The sequence below is a fragment of the Schistocerca piceifrons genome, chromosome 1, assembly GCF_021461385.2.
Source record: "Schistocerca piceifrons isolate TAMUIC-IGC-003096 chromosome 1, iqSchPice1.1, whole genome shotgun sequence".
Lineage (NCBI taxonomy): Eukaryota > Metazoa > Arthropoda > Insecta > Orthoptera > Acrididae > Schistocerca > Schistocerca piceifrons.
This window is the reverse complement of record NC_060138.1, coordinates 874,171,299-874,184,854: the sequence shown is the minus strand read 5'-3', so window position 1 is coordinate 874,184,854 and position 13,556 is coordinate 874,171,299. Positions and strand designations below refer to the sequence as shown.

The window sequence follows — 13,556 nt, the reverse complement described above, 5'->3', positions numbered from 1 at the left end:
CAAAAAGTACACAAACTTTTAATAGTGTAATTAAAAAATTATATTTCCGAAAGCAGTGACTGAAATGCAATTACTGTACTTCAGTAGACTCAGAACATACAGTTTAATGTTAATAGCTACAGTGGTTCCTGAAATACAGGGAAACCAAGTCACTAAATTTAACATTGTCGGGATAGGGCTTTCCAGCTCCCCTTAATGTCGACATCACTGTTTGCGTAATATAATTTTTGGTTTTGTGTATGATTTGGACAAACCATATGATCAGTAGTTTTAGCAAGAAACTTAAGTAAATAAAATAAGTTTCTACACTGTAGATATCGTTTACGTTGATTTTAGACCTGAAAATTTATCTTCGAAAATTTCTACTAGCCAATGTATGAAATCCTTAGTATTTTCATGAGAACATGAGCATTGCCTATATTGTTATTGATGCCACAGTTCTTTATTATCCTATCTGGCTTGTTTGAATTTTTTTATTTCCATGTCTAAAGTGGACTAATTTTGAACAACTACATTTTATATTCACTAAAAAACGATTTAAGCGAAGCGAACAATGATAACTTGAGTTGACTACAGTATAGTAGCACAGTACAGTAATAATCTAGAACCTAGTTTAAACAGCGCTGAAGAAAATTGTCAAAATGTAATTTTTCAGAATTTCACACTAAATGTGAATGCTTTTTCTGTAATGCCTGTAAAGTGCCATGAAGGTTCAACGGCGGAAGCTTCAAAGAGCGATCTGTCAAATGTTCTGAACGTACACGCAGTGAAAATGTGGGCAGCATCAGAATTCTGAGAGATACTGACAATTAGAATGGTTTCTAGCCTGAAGGCTAACTGCAGTTTACCTGCGGTTACTTGTATAACAGTTATTGCGATCGAGCGGTTCTCTGCCAAATGTGTGGAAGTGTGAACTATTTTGAACTGTTAAAAAGGTTATCTACTTTTATAAAGATACATACTTACTCATTTCGGAAGACCAAATGATTCATGCCGTTGGGGTTTACAGTTATCCGTTAAAACTGACTCCGAGGAAGTAAAACGTTTTCATAATTTTTTAACTGTTTTGAAACTACTTTTTCCAAAATAGGCATCCTACGTAATACGGAGTGTTTCTAAACAAACCAGTTTCTATATGATTATTTCTGAATTAGAATATAATCTATCCGCATCCGTGGCAGAGGACGCGCGATTGGAAAATGGCAAGCGACGCTATTGCCACTAATAGCAATATCCACTGCCCCACAGAATACGGGTCCTTTACTGTGAGCCTTCTGACTGTGGAGACAGTTGTTAAACCATTTGGTCAACCAGATACCAAGATCACGCAAGTGCGTCAGCAGCACAGAGCAGTTGTTCGGTGAGGTGACAAGGACACTAGATAGCTCGTACGGGAAATGGCCATCAGCGAAAGGATTTTTCCAGTCACGCGCGGCTCAGTGACAACAGGTTGCCGTGCAACAACATGGCCCCAAGCTTGCAAAAGATTTTCTCCAGTGCCAGTTCGGCAATTAAATTTACGCGTGACTGTCACCAAAGATATAAACATAAATTCGTGTGTTGAAAAGGCAACGACGTGTCGGATTCACCCTTATTCTGCTGTGTACACGTTGGGTGTATCTCTAGACTAACTTTTCATATCTTTGTCACTGAACTCCAAAGAAATTGCTAGGACTCGCGGAATAAAAATTAAACACTTGCAATGAACGAAAGTTTCCTCGATGACTCCGCTGGTTCCGTGGTACAAGTGCAGTCTGCTCTGCTAGACTGCGTGTCCGACATACGCAAATTACAAATGAGAGGTGCTAATACACAAAACGGGACCTTGTATATGTCATAAGTAGAACTTTTAATGCTTATCTTTTATGATACGCAATACTACAATAAGTCCGAACAGAACTCAGCAACAGGCTTAAAGCCTCCACGTCCATCCCACTCAGAAGTACAGAGTGGTCCTTGTTAATGGTGACTACTTCCTTAGACTACACAACATAGAAGATGATTCAACAGTTTGCCTCTCCGTCCGAAAGCGGGTGCATTGAAATGTTAACGTCGACAACTCACTATGACACTCGCGTGACGCATACCAACACGTGAGTATGTTTCCCAGTCCTACGTCACACCACGTCACCAAAGCGAGGCTCACATGCATCAAGGCCTATTCCGAAAACTGTGGGTGACGCCGGCGAAAGTAGAACAACAGATCGATGCTTGCTGGGGCACGTGATGCTGACGTACAGCCGGAGCACTCTGTGTATCCAAAATTACACAATGGCAGCTTGCTCTGTTTGCATCAACAGGCTGAGACACGTACTTCATTCAACCAAGTTCGCTTCTGAACAATTCAAACGCGATTTTAGTCACGTAACCCTCGCTAACAACAGACTGAAATCAGTAACCTGTAGCAGTAATTGCCGGCTGATATGATACTCTATCCCCTCCCCTCTCCTCTCCGCTCCTCTCTCTCTCTCTCTCTCTCTCTCTCTCTCTCTCTCTCTCTCTCACACACACACACACACACACACACACACACACACACACACGAGAGAGAGAGAGAGAGAGAGAGAGAGAGAGAGAGAGAGAAGAAGATACTAAACATCGGCTTGTTACGTAGATGGTCCAAATGTCAAGTACAAGCAATCCATACACGATACTTACAAATCTGAACAAGTATCCCAATGCTCGTCGGTTGGCACAAACTCTTGTGAGATGAGCCTTATTAAGCACACAACTGACAGTGACGCCTACGTAGCAACTTACTAGTATACACAGCTCCGCCCACGACTCACAGAGTCCGTAGCTGCTCCGCAACTGTTATGTGACAGCGCCCGACGGCGTCTCCTGGCACTACGCCGGCGCTGCAGAGGGCAGCAGTGTTGCCAACTGTCGCGAAGCGTTCAGACACCACTTGGCGATAGCCGATGCGGAGTGCACACTATTTTAGGAAGCACAGTTTCCTCCTTGCTGACGCGTTTTCACTGAAATCTGGAACCGATCCCGGCAGCACTGTCTAGATAAATGAACACTACCTTACGTCAGTAACTAGTCTGATTGCGACACCTCCTCGAAAAGTTCGCTGACGTAGAAAAGGCACGGTTGTTCACAAAAAAAGTGGTCGGTTTACGGTATCTACCGGCAGGTACTTCAGATACCTACTGCGAATCACATCAATTGTCGGTGTAAAGTATCTACAGATTCTTCAGATTAGCGAAATAAATGAATGAATACATGAATGAAAGCTCATTTTCTCCTTCAGCAGTTAAACATCACAGTGACTCAGCAAATAATTTATGTGCAGTTGTTATTTTATGCTGTACTAGTGTTTCCCCTATCGACGTTTATTATTCATCCTCAGATTATTTTACAATGACGGTTTTATCGTCTGTTATACACAACAATAAAACAATAAATACATCCATGAATATATAATTACAGAACTACTTTTACAAAGTTTAAGACATTGGACATCTATAACGGTACTCTTCAACCCATCTTGCGGTGTACGGTGGAGGTTACTACTATCATTTCCCCCTTTTCCAGTCACAACTTTAGCCATACCTCCACAAGAGCTCGAAGTTATCTGATTCTATCTTCAAAGTCATTTCGCGAAATGTATGACGAAAGGAATATGGTGCATGACTCGTTCCCGATGGGAAGTGCGTTTTCGGAATTCCAACTGTAAACAACCCCATGGCCGATGTTTGAAATGGAGTTGAATTAGTACCACTTTTATGCTTTTATGTGACTTGACCAAACGAACCTGTACGAAACGTACTGCTCTTCTTTGTATCTTCTCTCTTTTCTCTAATAGATCTACCTGATCTGGATCCCACAGACATCAATGGCACCTACTCACAATAATCGGTCTCAAGAGGGTTATTAAACTACCGGTAAATTTTCTGTGGGTGAACTATCTTGCTTTAAAATTTTTATCCGCCGAATCTCCGTCGGCATCGGTCTTTCCTAGAAGTGTTTCTATATGGTCGCTCCATTTCAGGTCGCTATGGATGTTTGCTCCTAGACATTTTATGGCTCTGACTGCTCCCAATGAATTGCCGACTGTGTAATCTCAGTATATAAAAGACTGAGTCATCATCGCCCAGAAGAAACCGCTAAGGACAGAAACTTGAAATTTGGAGAAGGTATGGATCTTATACTGTAGGCGTCGTTTACGAAGGGATTTTTCGAAATTCGAGCTCTAAGGGGGTGAAATAGGGGTTGAGGGTTTTTTGAAAAATGTCGCTATTAAGGCAATTTTGAAGCTAGACATAGGTTTTTGGCCAGAATAAGGAAATAAGTGTTTCAGCACTTTTGGAAATTTAACTTTGTGGGGATGAAATAGTGGGTGAAAGCGTTTTCTGAAAGTGTATCATTATTAAAGAACTAGTAAAGTCTTTTTAAAGCCATATCTATGGACATTAGTATTTGACTTTTCGCAAATAAAAATACGTTTTTCGGTTTTTTTGGAAACTGAACCTCTAAGGAGGTGAAATAGGGTCAGACTGATTCACTGACTCATCATCGCCCAGCCGAAACCGCTAAGGATAGGAACTTGAAGTTTGGAGAGGGTGTGGTCTTATACGGTAGGCGTCGTTTAAGAAGCGATTGTCCGAAACTCCAACCGTAAGAGGGTGAAATAGGGGATGAAAGGTTTTAGGAAAGTATGTTGCTATTAAGGGAATTTTGAAATCAGAACTACGAAAACTGGTATCTGGTTTCTCAGTCAAAAAATTAACAAAATACATGTTTTAGCATTTTTGGAAATTTAAGCACTAAAGGAGTAAAATAATGGGTGAAAGTGTTTTTGAAAATAAAAAATTACTAAAGAACTATTAAAGGATTTTTAAGGCTACATCTGTGACAACTGATACTCGGCTTTTCGTTTAGAAACAAAAAAAATATTTTTTTCAATATTCCCGGTATTCAACCCCTACCTAAATGAGCGCAATAGGGATGGAAATTTTTAAGAAAATATTTCATTTCCGAGGAAATGTCAGCTTCGGCGACTGTTGTTGTAAATATAATACAATGTTTGTTTTCCATAGAGGTATGTTCCGTCTACGCAATTGATTGAAGACAGTTTGTTTATTGCCATACGCATTTCACTTCTTTTATTTGTGCAGCATCTTCAGTGGCCTGTAATACATGTTTCTTTTCATACATATGATAAGTGTATTACGTGGTAGTTACAATACGTTACTATGTAACATTTTTGGATGTTTTTCTCTTTTTTCAGGTTAGAATCAAATTCACGACGGAAAACAGAAAAAAATGTTCGTTTTCTTTATCGGTGCCATTGCTCTGCTTTGTGTCAACACCACTAGCACTGTAGCACTGTTGTGAGGTACTCGTCGACTAAGCAACTGAACTACACTTCCTTAGCCTCATGCTGTGCACACCATTGGATACCCCCAGTACCGCTCCTTGTTGCGATTAGAAGCCAATATTGTGGCTGCATGCAGTCTGGAACCGCAAGACCGCTACGGTCGCAGGTTCGAATCCTGCCACGGGCATGGATGTTTGTGATGTCCTTAGGTTAGTTAGGTTTAACTAGTTCTAAGTTCTAGGGGACTAATGACCTCAGCAGTTGAGTCCCATAGTGCTCAGAGCCATTTGAACCATTTGTGGCTGCATGGCAGACAATACGTGGGGCGTTGAATGCTGTAAACGTCATTGGCCTCGCACTCTATGGGTTCCTTGTGAGTATTTCGAGATGAAGAACCAAAGGTTTGGAAACGAATAATTAATGCAATGCGTCGTATTTATGGCACGCAAGTTGATTGCGATCCACTAGGATGACTGTACAGTATGCAGCTGTAATTATTGCTATTCTGATCATATGAAGCGCCATCTGTCGGACGTTTTTTGAACTTTTGTATTTTTTTGGTTCTAATAAAACCCCATGTCATTCCAAGCATGTGTGTCAATTTCTACCTCTCTATCTACATTATTCCGTGAATAATTCAGTTTTCAAATTTAACTGACTTTTTGATCACCCGGTATATAAACTGTTCCCTAGTGTGACGTATGTATCTATATTTATTAAAGGCGTGTCCTGACTGACTGACTTGTCAACTTTCCAACAAACCCGCCAAGGGCAGAAACTTAAAATTTGCAGAGGATGTTGATATGAGCACTGTAGGCGCCGTTTAAGTAGGGGTTTTTCGAAATTCTACATCCTAGAGTGTGAAATAATGGACGAGAGACTTTTTGAAAATATGTCGGTATTAAGATAATTCTGAAGCTAGAACTATGAATATTGGTATTTGGTTTCTTGGTAAGAAATAAAGAAATGCATGTTTCAGCATTTTTAGAGGTTCAACCACTAAGAGGGTAAAATAGTGGGTGAAATTTTTTGAAAATAAACAATTATAGTAGTACCCCTACAGCATTTTTACAGCTACGTCTATAAAAATAGGTATTTGACTTCTCGGTTAGAATTTAAAAAACTACGTGTTCCAGTGCTTCTGGAATTCAACACCTAAGGGGATGAAAATTTTTAAGAATATATTTCGTTGTACTAAAACTTTTTAAGGCTAAACCGATGAAAATTGGTATTTGATTTCTCGGTTAGATGTACAGAAATAAGCGTTAAGGGATGAAAGTTTCTGTGGAAATATCACCACAAGAACTCAAAAGACATGATAAACAAATGCTTCAGACTTATGCTACCAGAATCTCTTTTAGTTATAAGTACATTCGGAAAAGACCCATGCTTCTATTGCCTTAATTAGCCTGAATAGTTTAGAAGGTTTAGCAATTTGAGAACAGCATAAAAATTTGGTAAAATAAAATAAAATGATCTGTGCAGACCATACAGTGTACGCGAGCGAAGTAGCGGGCGCTAAGTTAATATTAAATAAAAATGACTCTTAATTAAGCGATCGGGGTAGCGCATTGGTTAGCGCACTGAACTTGTATTCGGGAGGACGGCAGTTGAAACACGTGTCCGGCTTTCCTGATTTAGGTTTTCCGTGATTTCCCTAAATCTCTAAATCGCTTAGGGCTAATGCCTGGACGGTTCCTTCGAAGGGGGTACGGCCGTTTTCCTTCTCAATCCTTCCACAATCCGAACTTGAGCTCCGTCTCTAATGACTTCGTTGTTGACGGGATGTTGAACACTAATATTCTCCTCCTCTACAGTATCTTAATATGCACTTGAGTGCGGCATTTGCATATTAAATAAAAATGATTAGGAGTTTCAGCAGGAAGAATTCAGGATTAGCTATAGATGTTAATTTGTAGAAGCAAAGTTCCTTTGGACGACGGTAGTTCAAATAAATATACAAATTACATTTATTCATAAGAAAAGAAAATAGTAATTTGCCCATTATCAATTACAAAACTCTTGGGGCTGTCATCAAAATGTTTAGATCGTGGATGCTATGGGGCAAACACAACTGGCAGGCGAACTTAGATGAAAGTGCATTTTACTGGGTGGTCATCAGGCTGCTATCCCTTTCAAACGACGTGGTTCCGTTTGAAGTCACGATGGATTTTCTCATTTTGTGGTATACGCACAGTAGCTACGTCAGAAGCCGCCTTTTATGTCTCCAGTACGTTCAAATGGCTGTGAGTACTATGGGGCTTAACTTCTGAGGTCATTAGTCCCCTAGAACTTAGAACTACTTAAACCTAACTAACCTAAGGACATCACGCACACCCATGCCCGAGGCAGGATTCGAACCTGCGACCGTAGCGGTCGCGCGGTTCCAGACTGTAGCGCCTAGAACCGCTAGGCCACAACGGCCGGCTGCCCAGTACGTGCTGCCCTCTAGCAGCTACAGGTTGAACTACTTCATATGTTTAAAATCTTAGCACTTCGATGGGCAAACGCAAGAACCATTTTTGTATGCCGTGCACGATTTTCTTTGTTTTCAAATTGTGATTGAATTTATCTCTTTAAGGCGTCTGCGCATAGATTAGAACTGCCCTGTTCAAATTTATACTCTGTGTATTGCGATAATAATTAAAGTTTTTGTTTAGTTACGTAATTATTGTGGTGTTTCTTTTTAAACCATTGTGGCTCTAAGGGCAACATTACTAGCTGTGAAAGGTTATTATATTTCCAGTTTCACACGATGTACTTTCGCAGAATAAAGGAAGAGGAAATTCTGGCATGCCGTTTGGAAGGGATTTCTTCTGATGCCGACTCAGAGATTGACGGTAGCAGTGAAAGTGGAGATGATGTGCTAGCTGAAGACAGTGATCTCGATTTGTCGATGGTGCGCTACAACAAATAGATTTCCAGACTAATCAGAACCATTAATAATAAAAAAAGAAATAAATAAAGTAAAACAGATATTCCAGATGAAAAGCATGCAACAGAAGCAAAGGATAAATGGCACTTCAAGGCAGTGTATACACAAAGATGCAACAACACAGAAACAGATGGAAGTGTGCTCTCTGTCTAGTGCCCAATCTGCAGAAAGGAACAGCATTTGACTTTATCACCAAAAGTAACGACATTTCAAGCGCAGCGGCTCCATTTGAAACCACCACATATGTGTTCAATTAATAATGTATGTAACACCCGTTTTTCGCATTGTTCAGTGTCAATGTATGTATAATAATCTAACAAAAAGGAAAATTCAAAAAAATGTGATTTTTAATATTTTGCGTCCGATAGGATTATCGGCACGGAGGAAGACGCGCTGCAGAGGGCTTGCAGCGTCTCGATAGCGGCGTGCTGGCGGCTGAGGCGCGTTTAGCAGCAATCAAGTGTCGTCTCTCGCAGCTCGGCTAGAGGTCTCCCCTTTTCCTTACGTGCGACAAGTGTCTTCTTTCCCGGTTCTATCACGAGTGTATCTCCAAGGCGATCTCTTGGCATCCTCCAAAGCTATGTCCTTGGGCGTGGCCATCCATCGACTTGCTGGCTCATATTCTTTTCCATCCATCAATTCATTTTTCACCGTTCTCGCGAGATGTTCTGCGCTGCCCATATTTCCCACGGCTCGGCGACTACATTGTGGGTGGGCTGACGCAGTCCTCTCGGCAGGAGAGCACACGCAGCCGCTAAAATGCATTCGCAGCTAGCATTCCTTCCCTTAGCAAAACGCGTCATTTCACAGTAGCGTCTCACGTCCTACAGAGGAATCCAGTTGTGCCCTCCCCTGGCACACTGCAAACGTCTTATCTCCAGCTTAAAAGGTGTCTCACTCTGCCTCCCTTCCACTCTTCTCTAGAGCACAGGTAAGCCATCTAGTGGACGATAGCCTGGATGTCCCGAAGGGCGTGGGAGGACGTCTCCTTCGGTCCGCCCGCTGCCTACCTATCTCTCACAGAGATGCGGAGGGTTGTGACTGGGCTTCTATACAAAGATCTACACTACTGGCCATGAAAATTGCTACACCACGAAGATGACGTGCTACAGACGCGAAATTTAACCGACAGGAAGAAGATACTCCGATATGCAAATGATTACCTTTTCAGAGCATTCACACAAGATTGGCGCCGGTGGCGACACCTACAACTCGCTGACATGAGGAAAGTTTCCAACCGATTTCTCATACACAAACAGCATTTGACCGGCGTTGCCTGGTGAAACGTTGTTGTGATGCCTCGTGTAAGGAGGAGAAATGCGTACCATCACGTTTCCGACTTTGATAAAGGTCGGATTGTAGCCTATCGCGATTGCGGTTTATTTATCGCGACATTGCTGCCCGCGTTGGTCGGGATCCAATGACTGTTAGCAGAATATGTAATCGGTGGGTTCAGGAGGGTAATACGGAACTCCGTACTGGATCCCGAGTCAACAGATGGGGACGTTTGCAAAACAACAACCATCTGCACGAACAGTTCGACGACGTTTGCAGCAGCATGGAGTATCAGCTCGGAGACCATGGCTGCGGTTACCCTTGACGCTGCATCACAGACAAGAGCGCCTGTGATGGTGTACTCAACGACGAACCTGGGTGCACGGATGGCAAAACGCCATTTTTTCGGATGAATCCAGGTTCCCACCCTTCATTCGATCCCTGCGAAACACTACATTTCAGCAGGATAATGCACGACCGCATGTTTCAGGTCCTGTGTGGGCCTTTCTGGATACAGAAAATGTTCGATGCTTCCCTGGCCAGCACATTCTCTAGATCTCTCACCAACTGAAAACGTCTGGTCAATGGTGGCCGAGCAACTGGTTGGTTACAATACGCCAGTCGCTACTCTTGATGAACTGTGGTATCGTGTTGAAGCTGCATGGGCAGCTGTACCTGTACACGCTATCCAAGCTCTGTTTGACTCAATGTCCAGGCGTATCAAGGCCGTTATTACGTCCAGAGATGGTTGTTCTGGGTACTGATTTCTCAGGATCTATGCACCCAAATTGCGTGAAAATGTAATCACATGTCTGTTCTAGTATAATATATTTGTCCACTTAATACCTGTTTATCATCTGCATTTCTTCTTGGTGTAGCAATTTTAATGGCCAATAGTGTATTAGAAGTCTTATGTGGTCACTCCATTTCAGTTCGCTATGGGTGTATACTCCTAGATATTTTATGGTTGTGACTTTTTCCAGTGAATGATTGCCGATTGCTTAATCCGAAAAAATTGAGCCTTTCTGCCTATTTATGCGCAACACATTACGAATTTTATGCTGAGTTTCTAACATGGCCACCTTATGGTTAATTAATTAAACTTCACAACCCTTAAAGAAACTGACCAACTTAGTAACAACTCTGAAAACGCATTTTAATTATATGCTTCCGTGTATGTGATGTACAGTACAAAGAACAAAATATGACGTAGTGTGTGGACTATGCGAGGAAAATGTTGTTCACAGATTAGTTTGACAAGGTATATCATTTGGCACACTGTGTCCCATGTTAACGCTAGTATTTTAAAATAAATTGTAATTATTGGTAACTTACGTAGTCATTATTACAGTATTACGAAATAGTGATAATTGAAATGGTCTTTAAAGATCATTTGGCTCCGCAACAGAAACATAATTGCACCGTTATGTTTTTACCCTCAGAAAATTTCATTTTAGACCTTAGGGGGTAATCACCTCTAGGTTGGGAACCACTGCTTTAACGCGGCAAAGACGCCTTTATCAACATTATTGAACCATGTCGTGTAATAGGGCTACGGACACTGGATGTTCCATCAGCGATATTGCAGATAGACTTGGCATGAAAGTTGTCACTGTACAGGACTGTTGGCAGCTTCGGACACGGGAATGTACAGTCGTCAGAAGACCGAGCTCCGGACGTTCACGTAGCACTACCGAGGGGAAAGACGGTTTTCGGCGTATGGCTCTGGCGCATCGTACTGCATATGCAGCTGCAATTTGAGCGGCAGCTGGCACCACAGTGACACAATAAACTTTTACAAACAGATTACTTCAACGACAGCTAAAGCCACGGGCCCTGTAGCGTGCAGTCCACTGGCCCAGAAACACCGGCATTTGAGACTTCAGTGGCGTCAAGCGAGAGCTCATTGGAAGACAGGTGGCGGTGTGTTGTATTTTCTGATGGAAGCAGATTCTGCCTCGGTGCCAGTGAAGGCCGTGGGTTGATTAGGAAGAGGCCAGTCAAGGAGCTGCAACCAACCTGCCTGTGTGCTGGACACAACGGATCTACACTTGGAGTAAAAATGTGTGACTAGGGCCTCCCATCGGGTAGGCCGTTCGCCGGGTGCAAGTCTTTCGATTTGACGCCACTTCGGCGACTTGCGCGTCGATGGGGATGAAATGATGATGATGAGGACAACACAACACCCAGTCCGTGAGCGGAGAAAATCTCCGCCCCAGGGGAGAATCGAACCTGGGCCCTTACGATTGACACTCTGTCGCGCTGACCGCTCAGCTACCGGGGGTGGACACACTTGGAGTTATGATCAGGGGTACGATTTTGTATGCCAGCAGGAATACTCTCGTGGTTTTCCAACGCACCCTGACTGCAAATTTGTACGTCAATCTGGTGCTTTCAACTGTTGTGCTGCCTTCATGAACAGCATTCCAGGGGGTATTTTCCAACAGGATACCGCTCGCCCACATGCCGTCATTGTAACACAACACGCTCTTAAGAGTGTCGACATGTCCCTTGGCCTACTCGATCACCAGATCTGCCTCTAACCGAGCACATATGAGACGTCATCGGACAACTCCAGCGTCAGCCACAAAAAGCATTAACCGTCCCTCTTTTGACCGACCAAGCGCAACAGGCATGAACTACGTCCTATAAAATAAATAAAATATTAATTTATTGTATATGTATGATAGTGATTGGTTGTAATTAATATTAGCTTATCTGGAACGTGGACGTTTAATTATTTGGTATCAGACGCTTGACAATGGCTTTTTCGTAAATGCAATGTTACTCATAGTTGACCGTGAAATAAGACTCAAATAATCGGACTTCGTATTTAAACCGTTTCCAAAGACTGCTGCGGTAGGTGCGGACTCAAAATCTAAATCTCAATATTAGAATAATTTTCCAGCCATGTCAATACGTCGTACAGAGGTGACTGTCTACTAAACATAAAAAAGTTTACACAGTTAGTTAAATCAGATATATTCAACGAATAAACCTACAGTTAAATAATTCTACTTACTTTCATAAATATAAATTCTTTACAGAATCGAGTGCCTAGTAAGATTGCAACTCGCAGTGTTCTTATATAACTTCAAATATGGCGGTGTGCCAGTTAATAAAATATACGTGCTTCCCGCACCAGTTGTTCTGCAAGACCTCCCCTTCTTCATGAAACATAAGAGTGTCCTAATTGTATTTTGTTTTATCAGCGACATAGCGCTGCAGTTCTGTGCCATAGGCTCTATTTATTTGTCAGAGATTAATTATTTAATTAAGATTTCGCGTTTCCGGGGAAACTCACGCACGGCATGCAAATGTGCCTTTATAGTCCCATAAACTGACATCCGGCGCCCGAACAACGTAATGCATTCATGTTTGCATGCTTGCATTAAGCATTCTGGAGGTTACACTGGTTATTAACGTACTAGCATTTTACATTTGCAATGGCTTATCTTGCGCTTCTGTTAACGTCTGATCTTGCAAAGTTAATCACTTAAGGGGAGGTTTACTATCTTTTGGTTAAAAAATCAATTTTTTTTAAATTGCATTTTTGGATCCATAAAAGTGTTTAGAATCGACCCCTGAAACGGTTTTTCCGAATATGGAACGGAAATGTTTGTTATTTGTGGTTGAACAAAAAAAATGCACCTGCCTGAAATCGGCTTTTTTCTTGCTTACATGTTTAATGTCAAATATTTAACGCAGTAGCTCATTTGTAAAGTAGTCAGAAGATTTATACATTGGACCTCGATTCTTAAAAGAATCTGGTGCTATAAAAGAAACGAACACGTAACGGGTTAATGCGTCGCACTTACGAGACGAAAGGTTGATAAGCAATTCTCTTGGAGGACCATGTGGGGCGTGAAGAAGAGAGTGGGGAAACTGTCCTTCACCTCATTGACTCACTCGTTTGTGCCCCGTGGTTGTCCATGATGTGTCTCACTGGTCGGCCAAAGAATGTTGCTTTACCAGTAGACTTCACTTTTAGCCTAATCTTGTTTCATTGTTCGCCATCTA

The 13,556-nt window shown here is 42.0% G+C and overlaps 1 protein-coding gene across 5 annotated transcripts in view; it reads right to left on the bottom strand.

Annotated features, from left to right (window-relative positions):
• LOC124716227 (annexin B9-like) overlaps positions 1-2,869 on the bottom strand; it is a 138,486-nt gene extending 135,617 nt beyond the window's left edge. The window contains exon 1 of one of the 5 annotated variants that reach the window (XM_047243160.1): positions 2,761-2,869. Coding sequence is in view for 3 of the 5 variants with exons in the window: in XM_047243157.1 (XP_047099113.1) it covers positions 2,088-2,152 (65 nt within the window). In the remaining 2 variants the exon portion in view is untranslated. Of the gene's footprint in view, positions 1-966; positions 1,043-2,087; positions 2,168-2,658 lie in introns of those variants that run through there. The other 4 variants (XM_047243159.1, XM_047243157.1, XM_047243158.1 and 1 more) reach the window with 4 other exon arrangements.
• Between the last annotated feature and the right edge of the window lie 10,687 nt (positions 2,870-13,556).